Consider the following 25,998-nt stretch of genomic DNA (forward strand, 5'->3'; position numbering starts at 1 on the left):
GATTTTTTTCTTAATGGGGGGAGGGTGCAGTATCTTGGGAACCCTTGCTCAAATGACTTCAGATTTGGGTCACTAATACTTGAGGCACTTACCAAGGCAATCTGACTCAGCATGTGGATTTTAGAGCATTCAGAAAAAGTAGCTGTTAAACAGTGAGCTAGTTTCATCCCACGCTATTCCGCCCCACTGTAATACAGGACCATGTTTAGGCCCAGATCCTGCAGACACTTATGCACGTACCTAATTTTGCTACTGTGAGTAGCCCTATGGGATTACTCATGGCAGTAAAGTTAAGCATGTGCATGTTTTCAGGACCTTGTCTGGGAAGTGACAGTCCTAACAATACCAAAACAGGAGTGTCGAGGGTGCATGGGGGGGAAGTGGGTAAGCAGGGACATAGCTCCCTTCCCCTCCTCCCCAGTCAGCAGGGGCACAGAACTCTGGGGCACGGGAGAGCATCCTCCTCCGGCCAAGGGCAGGAAATGACAGCTCCTCCAGACCCGTGAGAGGAGGGAGGGAGAGCTAGCTCCTCTGGGCTCCGGCCACGGGGAGCACAGAAAATTTTTATTCCTGTGCATGCTGGTGTGAACTCGCATCTTATTCAGACACACAGAAATTGAGAGAGAATAATGATTGACTTCCCATCAGAAGTCAAGTACCATATTCAGTATTGCTACTCATAATATTTGAGGTTTTCCTTAAATACCCAGCTCCTGGAGGCAGGTGATTCGGAAAGAATCTCAGCTATTTAATTAAAAAAAAAAGTGTGCTTCTAGCTCTCATAGTTACAGAGAAACGTTTGTAAATGTGACCCACATGTAGAAGGCAAACAATATCATCTAGCTCTTATATAGCCCTTTTCATGAGTAGATCTCAATAAAATAGGTTATTTTTATTGAGATAAAAATATTGAGATAATTTTAAAAAAACCCAAAACTCATGATTATTAAGCCAAACTAATGCTTTATCTGGCCTTGACTTGTGATTTGTTAATGTTCTGGGTTGGCAACACTGTCTACACCTAAAAATACTGGGTTTCCTTTAAATCTCACAGAAATTGGAAATAAAAAGCATAATGATTTAAATATATTTCATGCAGCCCCCCCCCCGTTTATTGGTAATATGCATCCAATCCATTTTGTAAAACATCCCAAATATATGCATGTTTTTGTGAGATACCGTTTTGTAGCCAAACGTTCCAAGCGATTGAAACCGAAATTTACAGTTGAAAAAACCCCAGGGGGCTGGGATGCCTGGAGTTTTTTAGGAAGACAGATGGTGAGCACGTTACTATTTTAGTACAAATCCCTGTAATTTATTAAATTTTCAATTGTATATGACCTAACAGAAGCATGTGAGCTACTCCAACAACGCAACACCGGTAGCAACGAGGAAAGCGAGAGTACTCCCAGAGGAACACTGGAAAACTACAGAACAGGGTCTTCTGGGGCCAGGAAATGAGGTCTATAAGCAAAGCGTGCTGGGTTGCAGGTTTGGCCATGCGTTTCCGGGCTCGTCGCTGATGTTGCTGGAGGCGAAGGCTGATAGCTGACAATCTATCAAACGGGAGCTTGTGAGTGTGAGCCAGCTCTTTGCTTCAGCACTATTGTATGTAAGTGAAACAAAAGCGTGGCTGTCCGGGTGGTTTCAAGGGGTTTTTCGTGCTGTAGAGTACATTGGCCTCGATCATGTTGGCTGTCTACTGCAGGAAGCGCAATTCAGTGCCAATAAAGATTTGAGCAGGGGTCTTAAACAGTCTGCTTTTTCTGCTGGCCTGTGGTGGAAAGCAGGCTCATGGAAACAAGCTTGGTTTAAGTGAGCATGAGTGCATGAACAGAGCAGAATAGCAAGGACACTTTGCAACCAGCAGAATGTGCAGAGGCATTAGTAGGCTGGGATCCTGTGAACAGTTCCACACTGGCTTAGTTTTGCACACCTGCATAGTCCTATTGAATATAGTGTCTGCCTGAAGTTAAAAACAAACGTCTTTGTGAGACTGAGTGCCTTAGATTGTAAACGTAGATTGTAGGGCAGGGACAATTTCTTCCTCTGTATTTGTACAGCATCAAGTACAAATCCTGAGTGGGGCTCTGCGCTCTACATGCCAGATAACAGGCATCATTAGGAAAGGAAGAGATAGTAAGACAGAAAATATCATGTTGCCTCTATATAAATCTATGGTATGCCCACATCTTGAATAATACATGCAGAGGTGATCACCCATCTCAAAAATATATTGGAATTGGAAAAAGTTCAGAAAAGGGCAACAAAAATTATTAGGGGTATGGAACAGCTTCCATCTGAGGAGGGATTAATAAGATTTTTCAGCTTGGAAAAGAGATGACTAATGGGGAGTATGATGGAGGTCTACAAAATCATGACTGGTGTGGAGAAAGTAAATAAGGATGTGTTATGTACTCCTTCTCGTAACACAGGAACTAGGGGCCACCAAATGAAATTAATAGGCAGCAGGTTTAAAACAAACAAAAGGAAGTATTTCTTCACACAACACACAGTCAACCTGTGAACTCTTTTCCAGAGGATGTTGTGAAGGCCAAAAATATAACAGGATTCAAAAAAGAGCTAGATAAATTAATGGAGGCTAGGTCCATCAATGGCTATTAGCCAGCATGGGCAGGGATGGTGTCCCTAGCCTCTGATTGCCAGAAGCTGGGAATGGGCGGCAGGGGATGGATCTCTCGATAATTGACCTGCTCATTCCCTCTGGGGCGCCTGGTATTGGCCACTGTCGGAAGACAGGATCCTGGGCTAGATGGATCTTTGGTCTGACCCTGTATGGCCGTTCTTATGTTTTAATAGAGCAATGGTTCAGAAAAGCAGAGGGTGAACTGCAGGTTCCGTGATCCATGCAGAGGGGTCTAGGAAGTGAAGGACTCTCCCTGCCTGCTGGTGCCTTCCTCCCCCCAAATACAGTGGACAGGAAGTGGAAGAGACTCCCAGTGCTCCCTGCCTCTGCGCAATGAAGAAATGGGCTTCTCCTGGCTCTTTTGGACTCAGCCCTGTACACTCATCTCCCTCTTCCACCCTACACTCAGTTCCGTGGAGGGGTCCTGGGAAAAGGATATGCCTTTCTGCCCCAAACTGAGAAACAGAAGAAGCTGTGCTGCTGTTACTGATCAATAGCCTTTGGCAAGGCTTGAGGGAGGAGTATGTATCTGAGCTCCCCCCATGGCATGGCACCGGAATGATGTGATAAGAACAGACATACTGGGTCAGACCAAAGGTCCATCTAGCCCAGTATCCTGTCTTCGAACAGTGGCCAATGCCAGGTGCTTCAGAGGGAATGAACAGAACAGGTTTCAGAGTGGTAGCTGTGTTAGTCTGTATCAGCAAAAACAATGAGGAGTCCTTGTGGCACCTTAGAGACTAACTATTTATTTGGGCATAAGCTTTCGTGGGCTAGAATCCACTTCAACGGATGCATGGAGTGAAAATAAAGGAGCCAGTATAAATACATGAAAGGATGGGGGGTTGTTTTACTGAGATTAAATCAATTAACAGCAGGATACCAAGGGAGGAAAAATAACTTTTGAAGTGGTAAGACAGTAGCCAATTACAGACAGTTGGCAAGAAAGCGTGAGTAACAGTAGGGAGAAATTAATATTGGGGAAGTTAAATTTAGGTTTTGTAATGACCCAACCACTCCCAGTCTCTATTCAGGCCTAATCTGATGGTATCCATTTTGGAAATTAATTCCAGTTCTGCAGCTTCACGTTGGAGTCTGGTTTTTGAAGTTTTTTTGTTGAAGAATTGCCACTTTTAGGTCTGTTATTGAGTGACCAGAGAGACTGAAGTGTCCTCCTACTGGTTTTTGAACGTTATGTTTCCTGATATCAGATTTGTGTCCATTTATTCTTTTGTATAGAGACTGTCCGGTTTGGCCAATGTACATGGCAGAGGGGCATTGCTGGCACATGATGGCATAGATCACATTGGTAGATGTGCAGGTGAATCAGCCCTTGATGTTGTGGCTGATGTGGTTTATCTCGTTAGACTGACCTCACACTTGGTAAAGCAACCCACCCCAACCTATTTTTTGTATTTATACCTGCTCCTGTATTTTCACTCCATGCATCCAATGAAGTGGGTTCTAGCCCACGAAAGCTTATGCCCAAATAAATATGTTAGCCTCTAAGGCGCCACAAGGACTCCTCTTTGTTTTTGCTGAACAGAACAGGTAATCCTGAAGTCATCCATCCATGTCATCAGCTAGCACATGAGGCTGGAAGGCAAATGCACTGCCCACAGTAGTGAGAGTGACTATACACAAAGGGTGCTCAAATGCCTGCTGTAAACTGACAAATCTTTTTCTGCTCTTCTCAGTGACAGTGATGGTAAGATTTCAGAGTAGAAGCCGTGTTAGTCTGTATATGCAAAAACAGAAGTACTTGTGTTAGTCTCTAAGGTGCCATAAGTACTTCTGTTCTTTTTAGTGATGGTAAGAGTTACTTGGGTCAATAGTAGAAGGTACATAGTCATCTCAATGATTACATGTGACAATAGAAGGTACACATTTTTGTGTGTTAGAAATACGTGTTTTGGTTTTTGTTTTGGTTTTTTTAGCTGTGTGTGCCTTTAAAAACAACAAAATGAGGGAGGAAATGGAAGTGTTTTTATTTTAATGAAAAAGTCAATTATGATGTAAGAAGTGACTAAGCTGATTAAACAGAAAAGGGAGGCAAACTCAATGCTGTGCAAAGGGAGTAGAGGCATCTGCTATTGCTAATAACTACACTGATTGCTCTTTAGGTTCAATGAATGGGAAATATGAGTGAATGGCAGAGGAAAAGTCCTTTAGAGTGGCAGACTTATGTGAACAAAGAAGTAAAAGTCACAGCTGCAGAGAAACATGAATACAAAGGATGGGTCTTAACAATTGACCCGGTTTCTGCAAAGTAAGTACAAAGTTTAAAGAGCTGTTATTTGCTTATAACAAAGAGAACGGGGATCTGATATGGAAAGACTGAAGCTGCTGAATCTAAAGCAAACTTGCTTGGAGCAGAAATGGCACACTGGGACTTTGGTCCATAATTCTATATCTGTGCTAATTAGCAGGGCCAAGAGGAAGGGGATGCTAGGAGTCATAAGGATCGTTCATATGATTTCAAAGGGTCATCTAATTTGAGAGACTAATAGGTTTGGGGAACAGATGGAACCCAGGAGCTTGGTTGCTCTTGATTCGTGCCAAATTTGCTGTGCATTTTAAGCACTCTTAAAACATCATCACTGCTTCTGTGTAGTGCTGTGTTTTAAATATAGAATGCATTTGGCCTTCATCACATCCAATAGAAAGCCAACGGGAAGTATTCAAGGGAGCTTAGTATCTTAAAAATACCAATCTATTTTCCTGTTAAATATCACCTAAAGCCCCAGTTCTATATTGTAATCCATAGGGTGAACTGATTTGCACCAATGAAGATCACAATTGGGGCTGAAGATAATTAAAAGCAAATTAAAAAAATCAAACTTTACACTATGCTTTGTTTTTGTAATTTACTCATCTTGGACAATGGAAGTAGATAAAACAGTTTATTTTCTGTTCTCATGGGCTAGCATAAGTGATTTTAGGCTGAAAACATTGCAAGGGGATGTTTATATCTAAGCAAAGTGTTTTAGCTAAGAAAGAATGTACCAGAGGGGACAGGATGCATAAATTCAACATAAGGGCTTTGCATTATTATTTAGTTGGGAATTGAAAGTCGTCTACTCTGTGTCTTTTTGGTTCCTAGCAAAATGGGACCCCATTTTTTGTTGGCCCTTAGGCATTAATGTAATAAATGTGATTAATAATAATTAGGGCTGTCAAGGGATTAATCAAAATTAATTTAATTGAGATTAATTTTTTAATTGTGCAATTAAACAGTAATTTATTTAAATATTTTTGGATGCATTCTACATTTTCAAATATATTGATTTCAGTTACAACACAGAATACAAAGTGTACAGTGCTCACTTTATATTTTTGATTACAAGTATTTGCACTGTAAAAAACCCCAAAAGAAATAGTATTTTTCAATTCACCCAATACAAGTACTGTAGTGCAATCTCTTTATCATGAAAGTTGAAATTACAAATGTAGAATTATGTACTAAAAAACAAAACAATGTAAAATGTTAAGCCTGCAAGTCAACTCAGTCCTTCTTCTTGTTCAGCCAATTGTTCAGACAAACAAGTTTGTTTGCATTTGCAGGAGAAAATGCTGCCTGCTTCTTGTTTACAATGTCACCTGAAAGTGAGAACAGGCGTTCTCATGGCACTGTTGTAGCCGGCGTCGCAAGATATTTACGTGCCAGATGCGCTAAAGATTCCTATGCCCTTCATGCTTTAACCACCATTCTGGGGGACATGCATCCATGCTGATGACGGGTTCTGCTCAGTAACAATCCAAAACACCAACACGTGTTCATTTTCATTATCTGAGTCAGGTGCCACCAGTAGAAGGTTCATTTTCTCTTTTGGTGGTTTGGGTTCTGTAGTTTCTACATCAGAGTGTTGCTCTTTTAAGACTTTTGAAAGCATGCTCCACACCTCGTCCCTCTCAGATTTTGGAAGGCACTTCAGATTCTTAAACCTTGGGTTAAGTGCTGTAGCTATCTTTAGAAATCTCATGTTGGTATCTTCCTTGCATTTTGTGAAATCTGCAGTGAAAGTGTTCTTAAAATGAATAACATGTGCTGGGTCACCATCTGAGACTGCTATAACATGAAATATATGGCAGACTGCAGGTAAAATAGAGCAGGGGACATACAGTTCTCCTTCAAGGAGTTCAGTCACAAATTTAATTAACACTTTTTTTTTTTTTTTTTTAAAAACAAGCATCATCAGCATGGAAGCATGTCCTCTGGAATGGTGGCTGAAGCATGAAGGAGCGTACAAATATTTAGCATATCTGGCACGTAGATACCTCACAATTCTGGCTACAAAAGTGCCATGCAAATACCTGTTTACACTTTCTGGTGACATTGTAAATAAGAAGAGGGCAGCATTATCTCCTGTAAGTGTAAACAAACTTGTTTGTCTTTGCAATTGGCTAAACGAGAAGTAGGTCTGAGTGGACTTGTAGGCTCTGAAATTTTACATTGTTTTGTTTTTGAGTGCAGTTATGTAACAACAACAAAAATCTACATTTGTAAGTTGCACTTTCATGATAGAGATTGCACTACCATACTTGTATGAGGTGAATTGAAAAATACTATTTCTTTTGTTTATCATTTTTATAGTGCAAATATTTGTAATAAAAATATACGCTTTGATTTCAGTTACAACACAGAATACAATATACGAAAAAGTAGAAAAACATTTAAAATATTTGTTCAATTGGCATTCTATTTAACAGTGCGATTAAAACTGCAAATTTTTTTTAGTTAATTGCATGAGTTAACTGCGATTAATCAATAGCCCTAATAATAGATGCTTATGTACATCTCCTAGGTTGTGTTCTTGGAGATAAGTTAAGGATGAGGTAGTCTGTGCTTGGAGACTAATCAGAGCAGACTCTTCATTTAGTCCTGTTATAATCTTCTTGGGTACCTTAGTATTCAGAAGTTTGAAGAGCTTGCTCCAACATATATCTAAAGCAGCCACCTCAGTGTGCCTGAGAATTGTCCCTTACAGAGATTTGTAAGGCTTCTAAATGGAGTTCTGTTCTGTTCTGAAAGTATAAAGCACTACAAGTGATTAGGATCTTTCCATCTTGGTGTAGCTTTGCACATGAGAACAAACATTCTTCCCTGTATCTTAGCTCTGCTTTATGCTGAACTAGAGTGTGAGGTGCAAGGCTCTGAGTATGCATTGAGAAGGAATCGGGGTGGGGAGGGGGAATATCTGGGAGGAACATTTTGAGAAAGTACAGTGAGTAGCACTTTAGCTCTTGCGGTCTTGTAAGTTAAGGGTCTGAACGTCCGGTTTGAAACACTGAGTGTGCCTGGTGCTACAGGCTGAACTCGAGGTTGGGCTGGCATAGCCCTTGCTTCTCAGTGTAGATAAGTAGAGTTCCGTGCATTTAGCTTTGAATTTGTTCAGACAAGAATGAATGATGGAGGCTGTCTACTCTGTATGAGACATCGGAGCCTACGATGTGTTGTGGAAGAGTAGAGGGCTGCTGCTTAGCCCTGCCCTCCACTCACCAATTCTGTGTGTTTCCTGTGCCCACTGGTGACTGTCCTCCCCCGTCAAGGTGGCTGCAGCGCTGTGGTCTTGTATCTGTATCATTTGTAAAGCAGTTTGGTACAAAAGGGGCTGTGAAAATTTAGACTAGCTCAGGCTAGTTGGCTAATTGGGCCAGGCTAAATCGGGCATCTTCTTCAGTGGAGCATCTCCCAGGAAACTAATCTTAGTCAAATAATAGTGAATGGTAATGATTATAGCTTAATTGTAATAGTGCTAGCACAGCGTTCTCCTGACAGGTGGCTGGCAAAGAGGAAAAATTAGCTTCTGCCCTTTTCCCCTGAGGTAGGAAAAAAACCTTCATTATTGTCTCCCTTCTCCACAAAACTTATTTAGTTTTAGAAATATCAAGTATTTTCTTCACTGAATTTGTTTTGGGACTCTTTAGAAAATCAGAGCTGGGAAGGCAGCACTCTGAGCCACTAACTGACTGGCCCCGGGCTTGAGTCAGTTACAAAGATTCCCCCCCTCCAGCTGTTGGCCAGATTTGAGTTGAATAGATATTTAAAACTTGTTTTTTAAAAAGCAAGACCTAGATGCGCGAAGGTACTTAGGTGCCTATATCTGTGGTTTAGGAGCCTAAATCCCAGTTTTGGCTCCAATGCATTCCTCAAAACTCCCGCCGAACTCCATAGGCACCTAAACTTGGTGCCTAAGTTTTCAGGGTAGAAGTTGGAAAGGCATCTATGTTTCTGCTCCTGGGCATGTGCACTGTTGCCTCCCTCTAAGTGCCCAGATGCCTAAGCCCCAGAGCTGTTCACAAACTGGGAGAAGATAAGTGGCCAAACGCTTACGTCGTGGGTGGTGCCCACTCTGGTAGGTATGCTCAGGGCCTGTCTGTCAGGTCAGGTCTAACTCGCAATTTGGCTGGAGGAGGATATGGTGTTAGTGCCTCACCCGTAACTTTTAGTCCAGTGGTTAGAGCACTCACCTGGGATGTGTGAGACCCAGGTTCAATTCACCCCTCTACCAGAGGAGAGAGAGGATTTCAACAGGGGGCTCCCACCATTGAATGCTCTAACCACTGAACTACAGGATAGTCTGATGGGGTCCCCTCAGTCTCTCCCATTGAAGCTGTTCCACTCTGGGTGCCCTAAGCACTGAACTATAGAGTCATTCCCACTCTGTCGCCCAGTGACTATTCACGTATCTCTCCACAGTGGAAAGTCGCTGGGCCGGAGAGAGAGAATGACCCTGTAGTCCAGTGCTTAGGGCACCCACTTGGGAGGTGGGAGATGCAGGGTCCAGCCCCTCTGCTCCAATCACTCTATCATTAGTTATCCAGAGTGGAATTGCTTCAACAGGAGAGACATGGGTCTCGTCTGCACTACGGACTGATAATGGTATAACTGTTGCTCAGTGGTGTGAAAAATCCACACCCCTGAGTGACTGTAGTTACACTGACCCGGACCCTGGTGCAGTCAGCGCTATGATAGCAGGAGAGCTTCTCGAGCTGCCACCTCTCGGGGAGGTGGATTGACTATGCTGCCACGAGAGCCTCTCCCATCAGTGTAGAGCGTCTTCAGCGAAGCGCTGCAGTGATGCAGGGTTTAAGTGTAGACCTGCCCATGTCTGACTCTCCCATTGCCCAGCGCTTTGAGCACACTCCTGAGCGGTGGGAGCCCCGTTACAACCCTTTCTCCCCTCAGGCACAGAGAGGAGAGCTGGACCCGGGCTCCCACATCGCAGGTTAGTGCCCTACCCCAGGGACTAAAAGCTGCAAGGTGGGCGGCAGCGGCGCTTCCTCCTCCTCTGGCTGTTTCGCGTGGAGCGAGGCAGGCACCGGACTCCTCCCCACAGGAAGTGGCTCGGGCGCCTAAGCTGCCTGACCGAGGAGACAGGCTCCTATCCCTGGATTGCTCCACAGAGACTCGGTCGTGTCTGTGCTGGTGGCACAGATACTCTGCCACTGCTGCAGCACCATAGTGTAGAGGCTCCTCACATCCGCCGCGGGGGCTCTGTCAGCGTCGCCCATCCCCCTCTCTGAGAGGCAGCCGCTAGGTTGACGGGTGTAGGCCAGACCTCCGGCACCTCTTCCTGAGAGACCAACAGGGCTTAGCACACACCTCTCTGGCCAGCATCTCCCATGGGCTAGCTTAGGCGGGGCACTGCCTAGCATGCTGGCTTTTGTGGCTCCCTTTCTGAGTCACCTCTCTCCCCATTGATTGTACAGGGGGCCTAGGTGTCTGGCTCAGGCTTTGTGGATTGCAGCATTGTTTACGTGATTTTTTTTTTTTTCCCCTAGGCACCTAAAAGATACATCTGTGATGCTCAGCATTGCAACGCCTTAGGCTACATCTCCACTACAGTGTATGTCAGCATAATTTATGTCGCTCAAGGGGATGAATAAACCACCTCCCTGAGTGGCAGAAGTTACCGCACAAGTACGGACAGCGCTATGTCGGTGAGAGAGCTTCTCCCGCCGACACAGCTACTGCCACTTGCAGGAGCTGTAGTAGTTAAGCCAATGGGAGAACTCTCTCCTCTCGGCTTAGAGCGGCTACATTAGAGAGCTTACAGCGGGGTGTCTGCATCCATGCTGCTGTAAACTCTCTCTACAGTAGCCGTGCCCTCAATCACTTTATGGTTCCCACCCTAAATTCTTTCCCATTGCAATCACTCAAGCCATATCTACGCCTCACTTTGTCATTAAAACTTTTGTTGCTCAGGGGTGTGAAAAAAACATTCCCCCTGGACGACAAAAGTTTTAACGATGAAATGTGCCTGTGTGAACAGCGTTTTATTGGTGGGAGCTGCTCTCCCATCGACGAAGCTACCGCCCCTCGTTCGGAGTGGTTTTATTTTGTCGCTGGGAGAATGCTCTCCCGGCAACAAAAAGTAGCTACACTGCACGCCTTACAACAGCACACCGTTGTAAGGTGCACAGTGTAGACATAGCTTCAGGCTTTACCTCTACTGTCCACAGTGATTGTCCTCTCCCTGCACTGCCAGTCACCTAGGGAGTCCTCCAGAGGAAATGAAACCTGATTTTTCCAATGTACAAACAAACGGGTCCCCCCCCACCCCCCCGAAAAAACATTCCGGCACCTTTTATATAATAAACAAGCAAAAAAAGCAGAATCTCTCCTCTGTAAGCACATTAAATGGTGATGAATTTATCTCATATATTTACATGGTAATTAAGGTGTGAAAGTCTATGTTCTGCCCTTCAATGTGCAAGATGTTAAATAGACTAGGGTATAATATTCCTGGGCACTCGGGAACTCTGTGTCAAGTTTGCACTTGCAGCCTGACTCTGGAATACTTGATTTCCCAGCCTTAGCTTTGCTGTATGGATTTTATTGTTTTGTTTTGCATGGAATATTCTGCTATACAGTATGTAGTGTGTGTGTGTGTGTATGTGTGTGTATATATGTATATATATATATATATATATATATATATATAGCCAAGATTTTCAAAAACAGGTGTCTGAAATTTGCCTGATAATGTGGCATGATTTTTAAAGTGATTTCTAATGAGAACTCATGAGTTCTCAAATTTTGGAAATCTGGCTATGTATTTGCTAACAGAATTCTAAGCACCCATTTTTGAGCAACACGGCCTAGATTTCTCACTGTCTTTTTTCTGCTTAATGACTTACCATTCAATATATGTCCTCTTTCCCGGCAGTGTTGTCCTAGTGAAGCTCATGGAGGATGGAAAAGTATGTGTCTCAGTCATCTTGGGTCACGCTGTACAGAAAGTTGAAATAGTGAATGAAGGGGATGATGAAATGAAGGAGCGGCTTGCTCACCTATTCATGCCAGAAGAGAGCAGAGTTTATGGCCACGAAGAACTGGAGAAGAGGAAGAGCAGCCTGAAGACTTGGCTGGAGACCAATCACATCCCTGTAACAGAACAAGGCGAGTCACAAAGAACACTGTGTGTGGCAGGTGTATTAACTATCGACCCACCATATGGGCCAGAAGATTGTAGCAGCTCCAATGAAATTATTCTATCTAGAGTCCAGAGCTTGATAGAAGGCCATCTTGCACCACAGTAGTAATGGACAAGTTGACAAACGCTTCTCATCTAAAACTCTTCTCTTCTCTTCAAACGGGGAGGTGCTCTTTTCCCCTTAAATTTAGAATTGTTCTATGCTATTGGTTGACTTGATTTTTCACTGACTGGTGTGAGGGTAAGCAGTACTGTTGTGTGTTACCCACTCTGGCTGATTCTGTATGTGAGGGAACAGATCGTGGAACAGTCTTATTATAACTGAAAGCAGGAAGCATATGTACTGCCTAATATTTTGTATAAAAAAAGTTATTTGGTATGAATGACATTTTATTCTATGGAATCCTAATTCTATATCTAACACTGTTTCATGTGAAAGATGGAGTTGATGAATCTTGTCTTCCTGGCTGTGTCCCTCCCCTCTGTGTCTGCCTTTAATTGCCTCTCCTCCTACCTGTGGATGATATAAAGATTGGTGGAGTGGTAACTACTGAGGAGGACAGGACAGTAATATGGCACAATCTAGATTGCTTGAAAGCTGGTCCCATTCAAACTAAAAGTATTTTAAAACAACCACGTGCAAAATTATACATTTAGGGACATGGAATACAGGCCCTCCTTACAGAAAGCAGTGCCTCGGAAAAAGATTTAGGGGTCATTGTGCAAAAGCAACCTGAGCTCCAAGGGCAAAGCGGGCTAATGTGATCCTTGGATGTATAAATAGGGGAGTAGTGAGTAGAAGGAGGGAGATGATTGTACCTCTGTATGTGGCATGGATGAGACCGATATTGGAGTACTACATCCAGTTCTGGTGTCCGCATTTTAAAAAACAGTTGAAAAATTGGAGAGGATGCAGAAAAGAGCCACAAAACATTATTTGAAGCTGGAGAAAATGCTGTAGAGAGATGGTCTTAAACTAAACAGATTGAGCTCTTTATCAAAAGAAGACTGAGGTTGTCTTTTGTTGGAGAGTTAGCCCAGGCTCTTATCCAGGTATTTCCCCGACCCGCCTCCCATTCACACACACACAACCCTCTCAGCTGAGCTAAGTGGTACTTTCCATCTGGGCTAGCTGGCCTTATTGGGGGTTTAGGCTGGAGCTCAGCTTTCATTTGGGCTGGAAATTTGCCCACTTTGCAGTAAGGGTACAGGCTAAGTCATTTGAGTGCTGACAGTCTTCCAGGGCTTTACCACAATTCCACCCATGTGCCCAGGACAGACAAGTTCTCCCACAATTCACTTGGAACGAATCAGTGCCACAGCTTACTGCAGAAAAAAGAGCCACAGGAAGTCCTGCTGATGCAGGTGCATGAGTGCAGAACCAGTGAGGACATGGTAACTTGGGTAGGGCTGAGCTGTGAGACTGTACGTGGGGTAGGCTGACCTAGGGGCCAGTCTCTGAGTGAACTGCATAGTGTGAGAGGTGGCTTGATTACAGTGTACAAGTATCTTTACAGGAAGAAAATATCAGATAATAAAAGGATTTAACCTAGCAGAGAAAGGCATAACAAGAACAAATGGCTGGAAGTTGAAGCTACACAAATTTCCTAACCTAATTTCCTTCTTTGATAGTGTTACTACGGCCCTCCATCCACTAAGCCACCAACCCTGTCAAGAATTAGGGTGGTTCGGCATGATTTGTTCTTGACAGGGTCAGATCAAAAGCTTGTCTCTCTCTCCAAGTTGGTCCAGTAAAAAAGATTACCTCATCAGCTGGTGTGTCTCAGCAAGGATACTGACATTTAAACTTTCATAGACTTCAGAGCTACTTCAATCCCTTATCTATGATTTGAGCCAAAATCTTTTAAAATCATTGGAATCCATTGATTTCAATTGGCTTTGAATCAGACTCCTATTAAAATAAATAGGGCATTTCACATTCCTTTCACTGCAATTGTTTGTGTATCTGACTCTGACATCAGTGTACTGATTCATTTTGAAGATTAATTTAAAATATTCACTTAAATTCTATATTAAATGAAAGAACCAGAAAGGAATACAGTATTAATTAGGCTTTCATTATCCTTTCTTGTACCTTTTAAAATATGTAATGTACATAATTCTAGATCAGTTCCTAATTACTCTTCTTCAATACAATCACAGCTAAGAAGGTTCACAGGTTACAAGCCTTTTTTTTTTTTTTTTTTTTTGGTATGGGTGTTATGTCCAGAAGCAGAAAAATCTTTTACTTATTGTCAGTCCTAAAATGATTTTTTTTTTTAAGTTAGATGAAATGCCCTTGGCTTGTTTAGAGCTATGGCACATGAAATAACGGTGCTTTTCACCATGGAAAACCTTGATGCCGTAGACACTTACACGCTTAACTCAGTACAGGTGACAGCAGCAGATTCTACAGGACTCAGAAGTGTCCTGTCTCAAGCCATGTAACAGGATGCCCATCATTTCTTCAAACAAGTCAAAGACAGGAGTTCTCATTTAGGACTAAAGCCCCTGTTCTGCTGTTGGATCTGCATTACCCTCACGACTTGCTCACCCTGACCCAACTACATGAGCAGAGGCTGTCCGGACAAACGTGAACTAGCAGAAAGAAGCTGTTAACCCAATAGGTGTGAACCGAGTACAGAACATGGCTGAAAAATTGTCTCTACTCCCCATCCGGGAAATATTTAGGCACTTGCATAACTTGAAAGGGGTCCTGCTGAGGCCCCCCACCCAGCTCTACTGGAGTCTATCCCTTGCTCCCCCATGCCCCAAGGGAGCTCTACGGGGGGCCAGCCCCCTATCCAGGAGAGCTCTAAGGGGGCCTAGCCCCCTGAGCTCTACTACAGCCCAGCCCCTGCCTCACCCCCCATAGCTCTGCTGGGGTTCAGTCCCCCCATACCCCAGGGGAGCTCTAATAGGGCCCAACCCCCTAGCCCCCCCAGGGCTCTATTGGGGCCCAGCCCTACATAGCCCTACTGGGGCTCAGGCTCCCCCCATGCCCCAGGGGAGCTCTAATGAGGCCCAGGCCCCTAGCTCCCCGCATGGCTCTAGTGGGGCCCAGCCCGCCCATACCCCAGGGGAGCTGTGCTCCCCCCAGAGCTGACAGGGGCCCCGCCGCCACCGCTCGCTCACGCTCCCCCGCCCGCGGGGGCCGGTTCGGCCACCGCAGCCCGTTGCTATGGAGACGGGGGTGGGCTCTCCTTCCCGCCTTCTCAGAGCGCGCGCGGCGGCGGCCGGGGGTGCTGTGCGCGTGCGCCGCTGACTCTATATCAGGGGCTGGCGGCGCCTGCGCGCAGAGAGGCAGGCGGCGGGCTGGCGCGGGAGCCATGTCTCGCTACGGTCGCTATGGAGGCGGTAGGCGCTAGGCCGCGCGGGGGCCGGCAGCGGGGATGGGGGCGGTGTCTCCTCGCCGATCCCGGGGTGGGGGCAGGGTCCGGGGCGCGGGCCTCGCCGCGGGGGGGGAGGCCGCCGCCGCCGCCGCCATTTTGCGCACGTTGGGCGCCCGCCGCGCGGCTGGGCCAGGGATCCCCGCGGGTGGGGCGGCCAAGATGGCGGCTGCGGCGCCGCAGCGGGCGGGCTCGGGGCGGCGGCGGCGGCGGGGCCTTGCGCGCTGCGGGCCGCGTCTCCCTCTGCTCGCCCGGGGGCGGGCGGGCGGCGGGGCGGCTGCCGGGCCTCGGCGACCGCGTGCTTTGCTCTTGCAGAGACCAAGGTGTACGTGGGGAACCTGGGCACCGGCGCCGGCAAGGGCGAGCTGGAGCGAGCCTTCAGCTACTACGGCCCGCTGCGCACGGTGTGGATCGCGCGGAACCCGCCGGGCTTCGCCTTCGTGGAGTTCGAGGACCCGAGAGACGCGGAGGACGCGGTGCTCGGGCTGGACGGAAAGTAGGTGGCGGGGGGCGCGGGCGGCGGGGGGCGCGGCGCGGGGCGGCGCGGCGGCCGGCCCGCCCGGGGAAGTAACCGGTGCCTCTCTCGGCCCGCAGGGTGCTGTGCGGCTCGCGGGTGAGGGTGGAGCTGTCGACGGGCATGCCCCGCCGCTCCCGCTACGACCGGCCCCCCGCGCGGCGCCCCTTTGATCCCAACGACCGGTGCTACGAGTGCGGCGATAAGGGCCATTATGCTTACGACTGTCACCGCTATAGTCGTCGGCGGAGGAGCAGGTATGTGTGTGAGGCGAGCGAGCCGTGCTCGTTGCTAGGCGCAGATGTAGTCTTGCTAGCCAGGAAGCGAATGTTATGTCAGTTTAACTTAAGCGTAATGCTGTAGTCATGCAGGTGTATTTTACGTTTTGTTGATATTTCATATTAAATGTTAATATATTAACAATCAACCTGGTCAAAACCTTTCAGGTTTCTTCGTTTGAGTCAGTCGCCTTGATTCAGAATGTCACAAGCCTTAAGGTTTCATGCTGAGGCGCCTTGCAAAATCCGACAATTAAGATCCTCCTAGACCTTGAGGTGATCAGCATAAGAGGCCAGATCCCCTCGAGCCATCTACACCTAGCTTCACCATATTCTTTAAAGGGCAGAAAATTTGAGACGGTGATCGCCGTAACAGTAAATTTGGCTTTCAATTGGGGCCCCCCCCCTCCGGTTTAGAAAGAGGAACACCAGATTGACCACATTCCCACCTAGAAAAATCTTCTTGCGTCAATCAAGCCTCACCCTGGCTCATTTGGCTGTCAGTTTGATCGTCGTTAGATTGAAGAGAACACCTAGATGCAGCGATCGGCTATAGATACTTCTAGATCGTCTAGATCTGCTAGACCTTGGGCCAAAGAGGGTCGACCTGCAAACTTGCAAGGTTTATTTTAAATACACATTACAGTGTTTTATATTATAATGTAATTCTAAATGTAATTCAGCTTAACATCTTTTCTAGGTAGTAAAAATACTCAAAACAAATAGGCCCTGAGTTTTTTCCAACTGACAGACACTAATTTTTAGTTGTCTGAAATTTTAACTTCAGCAGAGGCTCACGTGCACTAATTGCTAAAGTTCTTGTCTAATACTTATATTTTCTAACCTAACATTAGGTCACGGTCTAGATCTCATTCAAGGTCCAGAGGAAGAAGGTATTCTCGGTCACGCAGCCGAAGCCGTGGTAGGAGGTGCGTTTCAGACTTCCTTGTGCTTTCCTTTTTAAAGAGAAGTCAAACATCTTATTCACCTTTTTTAAAGACAGGTAAAGCATTGTATAATATTTTCAATCTTTTCACTGCAGATCCAGGTCAGCTTCCCTTCGCAGATCCAGGTCTGTGTCGCCTCGTAGATCTAGATCGGCCTCACCCCGTAGATCCCGATCACGTTCTTTAAAAAGATCAAGGTAATCGGTTTTGGATTTTGATTATCAGCTAACCTTTCTGTTAAGGTGGATTCAGAATATTTGAAGGGTATGGTGGGAGGTAGTGTGAAACTCGTTCTTTGTTTTATTTGGTGAGTAGATTCTGTGAGAATGGTTTGAGCCTTTAAGACCAAACATACTGCCTTGGGGGAATTTCCCCTCAACTAAAGTGAATATTCTGGAAACAGTTCTCTTGAATTTTTGGTATTGCACGTTTAGCTGGTCTTAGGGTCTGGCGTACGCTTAAACGTTTTGCCAGGCTAGTTATGTCCTTAAGGAGTGTCAATAAAAGCACATCCCAAAGAATGAATAAAAAAAAAAAAGCCCTGGAGCAATTATGTAAATAAAAATTGCTTTACATAGCGTAACATAATATAAGCTTATCAATGACATCAGCTTCCCAAATTTGGGCGTTTGATTTTTGATTTTTTGGAAAATAGTGCCTCTACCTAAATTTGGCAAACAGGATCTTACTAAGATAACAAAATTGCTGCTGCAGTATTGACTGCTTGATGGAGGTTTTTTTTACCTAGACAGCAAATGCTGTGCATTTGTATTTTTCTTACTGCATTTCTGTATTAATACAGAAATTAATTCTTATGTGGATTTGAGTGGCTTTCATTAGTTTCCTTCTTCAAACTTTAGGTCTAGATCAAGATCCAGATCCAGATCTGCTTTATGGCCACGAAGCAGGTAAGATGTTTGCCATAATTAATTAAACCCACTTAATAGTATCTACAGGTTTACTTAGTCAGATGTGTTGGTTCTTTTGGCCATAGATAGATGCATATCAGGCAAAACTTGTTCATGTACCAGAAGTTTGCCTGTGGTTCACCATCATGCACTAAGACCCTAATAAGAAAAGGAGTACCGGTGGCACCTTAGAGACTAACAAATTTATTAGAGCATAAGCTTTCGTGAGCTACAGCTCACTTCATCGGATGCATTGCATCCGATGAAGTGAGCTGTAGCTCACGAAAGCTTATGCTCTAATAAATTTGTTAGTCTCTAAGGTGCCACCGGTACTCCTTTTCTTTTTGCGAATACAGACTAACACGGCTGCTACTCTGAAACCTAAGACCCTAATGTGTCCTGTAAAAATGAAGTTGGTGCCAGGAAAGTATATTACAAGAGAGACTTATGTAGTTTCAAACCCCAGACTTGCTGGGGAAAAAATGCTTAAACAGCATCTAGGAAAATATAAATGCATAGTAATAGAGAACTCAAGAGACTCCGGGGGTGTGGGATGTGTTTGGGGGGGGAAATTACCTTTTGATACTAAAATGTGCTGTTTCTGCCTGTTATCTCATGAATGTCATATTGAAACTTAACATTAGTTCCCCCTAAATTCAGATGTCCATTTGGCCATTCTCTGGTATGCCCTGATTCGTTTGCATATGCTAGTGGTGTGCAGCGAACAACTAGCCATGATCAATTTATGTGTCAGCTATAGGGAGACTCAAATATTAGGGCATGTTACTGAATTGTAGGACTGGGACTGTTTTTCTATGAGTCAGCTGTTGGCTCTTGTGAATGAGGTAATCCTAGAATTAAAATCCTAACATAAAGCTTCTTTGTGACATACCATATGTATGCAGTTTAGTGGTCCGGTAGTAGTGGAAGAGTTTTTTCAAGATAGGAGTTACTGAAAAGTGTCAAAGCATTGGTATTGTTCACTGCATGGTTTTAAAGATGCTCTCTGTTGAACTTCACCTTCAAGCAATCAGAAGATTCTAATGGCTTATTTACAGAAGAACAAAGGGAACACTTGGCTGCAGAGCTACAAGAGTTCTAGAATCAGTTAAATGTTCGCATCTTGTTGGTAGTTTTAAAATGTCACAATCACAGCAGGAGAACTTTGTTTCTGATTTCAGAGTAGCAGCCGTGTTAGTCTGTATTCGCAAAAAGAAAAGGAGTACTTGTGGCACCTTAGAGACTAACACATTTATTAGAGCATAAGCTTTCGTGAGCTACAGCTCACTTCATCGGATGCAAATGCTCTAATAAATTTGTTACTCTAAGGTGCCACAAGTACTCCTTTTCTTTTTGTTTCTGATGGTGGTTATATTAAGGATGCACCGCTCTCTTGTGCTAATGGTTTTTGTTGGAGGATTTTCTGAAGAAACAAAACTGCACAGAAGAGTTGCCAAGAAGTAGAAATAGGTGGGATCAAACACAAATATGAGCACCTGACTTGAAATGTACCAGCATGTTTTCATTACATGAGTAGCGACGGATGGTGAATGCATCTCAAGAGATGAGGACAGATAAAAACTTCAGTGCAGTATTTTCAGAAAGAGATGATGCTCAAAAAGAAAAGGACTTGTGGCACCTTAGAGACTAACAAATTTATTTGAACATAAGCTTTCGTGAGCTACAGCTCAATGAAGTGAGCTGTAGCTCACGAAAGCTTATGCTCAAATAAATTTGTTAGTTTCTAAGGTGCCATAAGTACTCTTTTCTTTTTGCGAATACAGACCAACACGGCTGCTACTTTGAAACCTGTCAAGATGATGCTCAGTTATTGCTAATTGTAGCAAGTGTCATACAGTATCTTTATAAATCTTGAAATAGAATGGCATTCAGCACAACACTGACAGCTGCTTCCTCATGTTTATCCATCAACCAATCAGTGCTGATATTGAATGGTGATGGTGAAAGAACTCTCTCCAAGTGCCTATGGAGATAAGAAACCCTGCAGTGTATCTGCCTTAGTAGTAGGGATTGTGGGGATTAACTTGATGCCCATAAAAATCCTTTTAAAGGATTTTTGCATACATTCAGTAATGCATATTTAAAATGCTGACTAAGGCATTTTTGGAGATATTTCAGTATGGAAGGAACTGTTTTCATGTAACTTTTTTTTCTCACTTGTGTTCATATTTTGCAGCCGATCAAAGTCCAGATCACCATCTCCAAAGAGAAGGTAAGTTGAATCTTGTGACTAAAGACTACTGAAAACTTGTTTGAGATTACCAGAACTTTTCCCTATACTTTGTCTCTGATTTAACTGTAAGGTGTATTTCGGATGGACAGGGCTGCCTTAATTAATGCATGGGACACTGATTACTGAGGCCCAAAATTGTAAAGCTGTTTCCAAGAAAGTGGGTACATGTTGTATTATGAGGATCTTGCCTTTGGCAATTGCTGTATTACTTCCATCCTCTATAATGGCTTCATTAACCTGAGATTGTACAAGTGGATGAGCTAAAGCATGAAATAAATTTTAAGCACAGGGGGAATCAGTTTTAAGCAGTCTATTTAAAAACTCCAGTGATCATAATGAGATTAATTTGTGTTCTAGAAGGTGCAGTGGGCTACTTCTGTCTTGCAATTAAATCCTTTTCAGAAGGACTGAAGCTACTTTCTCAAGGGGTGGGGGATATAACCAAAGTCAAAAATCTGAATGAGAATAGTAAAGATAATGAAAAACGTAAATGGCTGTGAGTAAAACTGGAAATGGATTAAATGTGTTGAAGCAAAATACATACACTAAAGACTTCCTATAGCAAACACCCATCTGATTGAATGTAGTCAAACTGTGGTCCACCTTGCTGGTGGCTCTATCTTGACTAACAGCTGTATAGTGTGTTGTTGCTACATGGTAATAGTAAGATAGAATTTTCTACGTTTCCCTTTCATAAACCAGATGAGTACGTGTTGGAACATTGTATATTTTATGTAATTAATCATTAGCCTTAGTTTTTCCATTTTAGTTTGAGCCATTTATAACCATTTTCCATTAATTCAGGATAAGTATGATCTTCTCAACTCTTGGTGACTTTTCCAAGCTTGACTGAAGTCTTTTTAGGGAAGGAGTGCATGGGAACTAAAGTAGCTTGTGCCTTGCCACAGTGTGTGCCTGACCTGGAGATCCTTGTTTGTAGCTTCCTTTTTATCCTTTCCTGTTAACGCTTTCATGCACTTCAGGAAAGGCTTCCATACTTCAAGATGTCATTTTCATGCCCAAATAAATTTTAGTCTCTAAGGTGCCACAAGGACTCCTCATTGTTTTTGCTGATACAGACTAACACGGCTATCGCTCTGAAACCTTTCATTTAAAGGTTACTAATGATTCTATAGCAAAGTTACAATTTCATATACCCTTTGAGGATGTGTGTGTAAGATCTGTTTTTAAAGTAAAACTAATTCTCTACCTTCATTGGTGCTGATTATTGGGTTATTACAGAAAATACTTGAGGTGGGTTTTTTTGTTTTTTTTTTTCCTGGTGATATTGCTATATCGGCAGTTCCAGGTCAACACTAGAGTTACTCCAACTAACTTCTGTTTTTCTTTCACTTTCAGTCGTTCACCATCAGGAAGCCCTCGAAGGAGGAGTGCAAGTCCTGTAAGAATGGACTGAAATTTCAAAGTTAACCTTTTAGGAAGAAAGTTATTTTGTTTACCTTGTTATAAGGGATTTTGTGTCTGATGTAAATGTAAGGGCTTAGTCCTAGAAGGGTATTTCAATCAAATAACAATTGGCCTGGATCGGGATCTTCTAAATTGTGACATCACATTAGTAGATTAGTGCGCAACTTTTTTTGTTGTATGCATTTGCATCCTGTGATCTGAAAATGTGGGACTTTTTTTATTGTCACATAGAAATAAAATGTGTATTTCTAACTAAAAACCTCTTTGTCGTAACCCTACTGCTTCTGCTAATGCTTCAGTAACTTCAAAGCAAGTCATGTATGTCGTTGAAGTTGACGTTATACAGGTTGTCAAACTTGAAAAATTGATGGCTATCAAACCAGTCAGATCTTCTCAGTTTATTTTGAATTCTGGATTGAGGTGTATCTTTAATTTTTCCTTTTGTTCTGAGGTATGGATGAGGTGACGCAAGTTAAAGGTGATCAACAAAGTGTTTTTACAAAAGGTGCTTGTGCCTTTTTTTGATAGGTTTTTGATTCTGCAAGTGATCTAAAAGGAAGTGTAACTTTTGTTCTACTGGTTTTTAACTTAATGATCAGGAATGTAAAGTCTAGTCTTCTGTAGCTGTATTGGAGAACCAGTGACGTATCAGATGTTATGAATTCTTAAATGAAGGCGTTGAAAGGAGTTTTTTACTCAAAATGAAATTAAATGGCTGTTTACAAAATTTTAAACACTCTGGTTAAAAGGTAACAGCTCAATTGCCACTACTTCTTACATATAAAGAAGCAGAAAAGGGCACAAGCGCAAGTTGTCTTTTGCAGGTTACCTTTAAACAGTGCATGTTGAGGGAGAAAAAATACAGCTCTGTCACGACTTTCTCTTCTGCAACCTGCTGTGTCCGATTAGACAAATTGGGGGGGAAATGAACTAAACTGAGTGGTTTTATGCAGTCAGTCTGTTCTGCAACATACATTGCAGTCATAAAGCAGCCTGTATGCTGATGGGCAAAACCTTTTATGGTACTGGTAAGATAATTCCTGTAGTACGCAGCAAATACATGATTGAAGAGCATAAAATAAATTGTATATGAGGAAGTATTTCAAGCTGAAGCCTATTTTGTGATCTCTAATAAGTTGCAGCGGGCTTTGGCACTTCATGTGCAAGCTGAGCATGACCCGGTAAGGATGTTAGACTGCCAGGAACCTTTTTTATAAATAAACAAAAACCCTGCAGCTCCTCAATATTCTGGCCTGTTTCAAAAAAGAACTAGATAAATTCATGGAGGCAAGGTCCCTCAATGCCTATTAGCCAGGAAGGGCAGGGATGGTGTTCTAGCCTTTGTTTGCCAGAAGCTGGGAATGGGTGACGGGATGGATCACTTGACGATTACCTGTTCCGTTCATTCCCTCTGGGACATCTAGCTTTGGCTGCTGTGGGAAGACAGGATACTGGGCTAGATGGACCTTTGGTCTGACCCAGTATGGCCGTTGTTATGCTCTTATGCTGTAGTTGAATACCATTTCAACATTCAAAGAGAATGCTTTAGAGCACCTTCACAGGCACTGAGTTTGAAAGAACAAACTTGTTTGTACTTCTAATGAAATGTCTAATGGTAGATTATGCTTGTGAAAGTATAAACCTTCTTAACATAGTAAATAGAAAATTACTTAGCACAAAAGACAAATTCTGCATAATCCACAAGTTTCCGATAGACTTATCTAATGTTAGGCTTCACTCATGCCTGTAAGACTTCTGGAACTATTAAGTAATCCCAGCACTCTGAACAGGTACCGGTCCCTAGACTTCGTTCACACACGAAAGTTCTTGAGTACTAGCCATTGGAATGGCCTATTTTGGTAAAGTTCTCTTGTTTTAACAGTTTTCATGGTCACCTGCCAGGCTTATTTCTTAAATGTATTAGCTAGTTTCCTAAGTTCGTGTCTTGACTTGATTTTTGCAGTGTCTACTTTTCAATACGTACAGTGCATTGTGGTTTAGCAACAGGAGCATCCGCTTCCATTGCTAAGTAGTCTGTGATTCTGTAATTTTGTTAATCCTTAAAAACAAGACCCCAAAAACTGAAAAATGGGGGGTGGGTGATAACCTTGTATAATTATGAGGAAATGTTTTAGCAAATACCTAGAAGTCATTGCTTACAGGTATCCTTATTAATTGTACAGAGGAGTCTGGGCACTAAATAGAAGCTGAAAGTGAGGTCAGTCTAGAGTAGTTGAAGCATAGCAGTGTAATGGCTTGTGTACATGAGTTGCAGTGGCTTCAGTGGCTTAACATGCTCTTGATTTTGGTTTAGTGTAAATTAGTTGGGAACAGGTGTGAACTAAACTGCAATAACAAGCTCTTAAACTGAAACAAGTGTCAGTGCAGAGCTTTGCTGTATTAGTTTAAATTCATGTTTTAGGTCAGTGGATCTCAATTTTTGCAGACTACTGTACCCATTTCAGGAGTCTGATTTGTCTTGCATACCCCCCAAGTTACACCTCACTTAAACTACTTGCTTACAAAATCAGACATAAAAATACAAAAGTGTCACAGCACACTATACTGAAAAATTGGAATCAACTGGAATATAAATATTGTACTTGCATTTGAGTGTATAGTGTATAGAGCAGTATAAACAAGTAATGAAATTTTAGTTTATATTGACTTCACTAGTGCTTTTTACGTATCCTGTTGTAAACTAGGCAAATAGCTAGATGAGTTGATGTACCCCCTGCAAGACTTCTACGTACCCCCACAGGTACACCTGGTTGAGAACCACTGCTTTAGGTTAAGCGTCTGCAGTTTTCCCATGTAGACCAAGCCCCAAGAGGAAACTAGATGCCTGTAAAGACCCACAGGCCTGGAGCTGGGAAGAGGATGACCTGGGGAGAAAAGTAGATGCACAGCATGTACAGAAATGGAGGAAAAGATTGGGACAGGAAGGTACTTGCAGTGGAAAAGAACCAGACAACAAATGTAGCACTTTAGTGATACTTCAACACAGCTGTTGATTGGTGATTCACCCATTACAAGACATGCTAAGAGGAATGTTGGTACTGAGTGGGATGCACAGGGAAATGAAGGAGCTGTCATCAGGACCCCTGGAACAGGTTCTTTCTTCATTGCAGAAGAGGAAAACTGGGCCACAAGGAAACAAGTAATGGGGATGGCCATCAGGAAACTTGTACCACCGAAAGGAGAGAGGATAGCTCCCTAGCCTCTCTTGTGGCCACGCTGACTCTTTCAGGCTCTCACCCTTTGCCTCAGTGCTTCCTCCTTTTTGTACAGCATGCTTTTGCTTTTTGTTCTGACAGATCCCTTTGGGGTGGGATGTCTGCTTTAGGAAGCAGACTCTTGTCATCCTCCTGCCTCTAGGGCTGATTGACTCACCTCTTTAAATAGAGGAAGTTTGCATAGTTCCCTGGAGATCACTTGGGTGTTCGCAAGCTTCCCTGGTTAACTTGACCTGCACTGCAGCTGTGAGTTGCATCTCTCCTGGGAAGCAGCTATCACTACCAAATTGTAGTGCTTTTATGCAAAATGCTCCTCAAGGAGCGGTTAAGGCCAATACACTTTCAGTTAATGAAGGAAGCTCCCCCGTGGCGGGGCCATATCCCAACCTGGCAGATGAAGCCAGGCTCCAATAGGGAAGTTAGTGTGCAGGTGGGGATGCAGAAAGGAGGAATGAGCCAGCTTTGGGGTTGGGTGAGGGGTGGTCAGGAAAGGAGGCCACTGAAGGAGGGGTGTTAGTGGGGAATGGGGGGAGACACCCAAGAAAGCTGCTGTTAGGGGCTGGCCAGGGCTGAGGAGCAGATTGGGGGCTCATTTCCTCCTTACTACTCTCTGCTTGGTGCAGTAGGAGGCCCCAGGAAGCTAGGCTCAGCCAGAAGGAGCTTCCTGGCGCCCCCCAGGCTCTTGGTTGGGCTGCACCCAAGTGTGGAGTTTCTTGCCTGGTGCTGGGAAGGCTTAGATGGCACCTCCATGGCATCGGGGCAGGGGGCAGAGCTCCAAAGCAGCTGCACCAGCCTACATGGCACTAGGGCTTGCCCTGAGCTCGCCCCATGATTCTCTCCAACCCTTGAAGCAGGAGTCTGAGCCCAGCCTGGAGGCCTAACAACTCCTGTCCCTACAGCCAGTGCTGACCCCATTGGGCTCCAGCTCCTCCCTGCCCAGCCTTGTGTGCCACTTTG

The 25,998-nt window shown here is 43.9% G+C and overlaps 2 protein-coding genes and 1 long non-coding RNA gene across 5 annotated transcripts in view; 2 read left to right on the forward strand and 1 right to left on the reverse strand.

Annotated features, from left to right (window-relative positions):
• Nucleotides 1-12,480, forward strand: part of GEMIN6 (gem nuclear organelle associated protein 6) — an 18,650-nt gene extending 6,170 nt beyond the window's left edge. The window contains exons 2-4 of one of the 3 annotated variants that reach the window (XM_043512211.1): nucleotides 1,349-1,462; nucleotides 4,771-4,916; nucleotides 11,821-12,480. In XM_043512211.1, the coding sequence (XP_043368146.1) occupies nucleotides 4,780-4,916; nucleotides 11,821-12,193 (510 nt within the window). In that variant the 5' untranslated portion in view covers nucleotides 1,349-1,462; nucleotides 4,771-4,779 and the 3' untranslated portion in view covers nucleotides 12,194-12,480. Of the gene's footprint in view, nucleotides 1-1,348; nucleotides 1,613-4,770; nucleotides 4,917-11,820 lie in introns of those variants that run through there. The other 2 variants (XM_038393919.2, XM_038393922.2) reach the window with 2 other exon arrangements.
• A 2,833-nt stretch (nucleotides 12,481-15,313) lies between these two features.
• On the forward strand, nucleotides 15,314-22,064 carry LOC119853559 (serine/arginine-rich splicing factor 7). Its single transcript, XM_038396756.2, has 8 exons — nucleotides 15,314-15,444; nucleotides 15,792-15,972; nucleotides 16,071-16,247; nucleotides 17,123-17,197; nucleotides 17,311-17,412; nucleotides 18,076-18,123; nucleotides 20,321-20,356; nucleotides 21,737-22,064. Exons 1-8 carry the CDS (start codon nucleotides 15,417-15,419, stop codon nucleotides 21,792-21,794), a joined length of 705 nt encoding a protein of 234 aa, XP_038252684.1. The 5' UTR covers nucleotides 15,314-15,416; the 3' UTR covers nucleotides 21,795-22,064.
• Nucleotides 18,205-18,645, reverse strand: LOC122459603. The gene is made up of 2 exons (XR_006280408.1): nucleotides 18,505-18,645; nucleotides 18,205-18,274 (listed from the first exon to the last, which is right to left on the reverse strand). It is a non-coding gene; the product is annotated as an uncharacterized LOC122459603 (long non-coding RNA).
• Nucleotides 22,065-25,998: the final 3,934 nt, after the last annotated feature.

Source organism: Dermochelys coriacea, chromosome 3, assembly GCF_009764565.3.
Source record: "Dermochelys coriacea isolate rDerCor1 chromosome 3, rDerCor1.pri.v4, whole genome shotgun sequence".
Lineage (NCBI taxonomy): Eukaryota > Metazoa > Chordata > Testudines > Dermochelyidae > Dermochelys > Dermochelys coriacea.

Excerpts from the sequence above, each read along its gene's own strand:
- LOC119853559 (XM_038396756.2), top strand. The coding sequence starts at position 15,417 with ATGTCTCGCTACGGTCGCTATGGAGGCG. Across the intron at positions 16,248-17,122 it reads AGTCGTCGGCGGAGGAGCAG|GTCACGGTCTAGATCTCATT; the intron begins GTATGTGTGTGA and ends ACCTAACATTAG. Across the intron at positions 17,198-17,310 it reads AGCCGAAGCCGTGGTAGGAG|ATCCAGGTCAGCTTCCCTTC; the intron begins GTGCGTTTCAGA and ends TTTTCACTGCAG.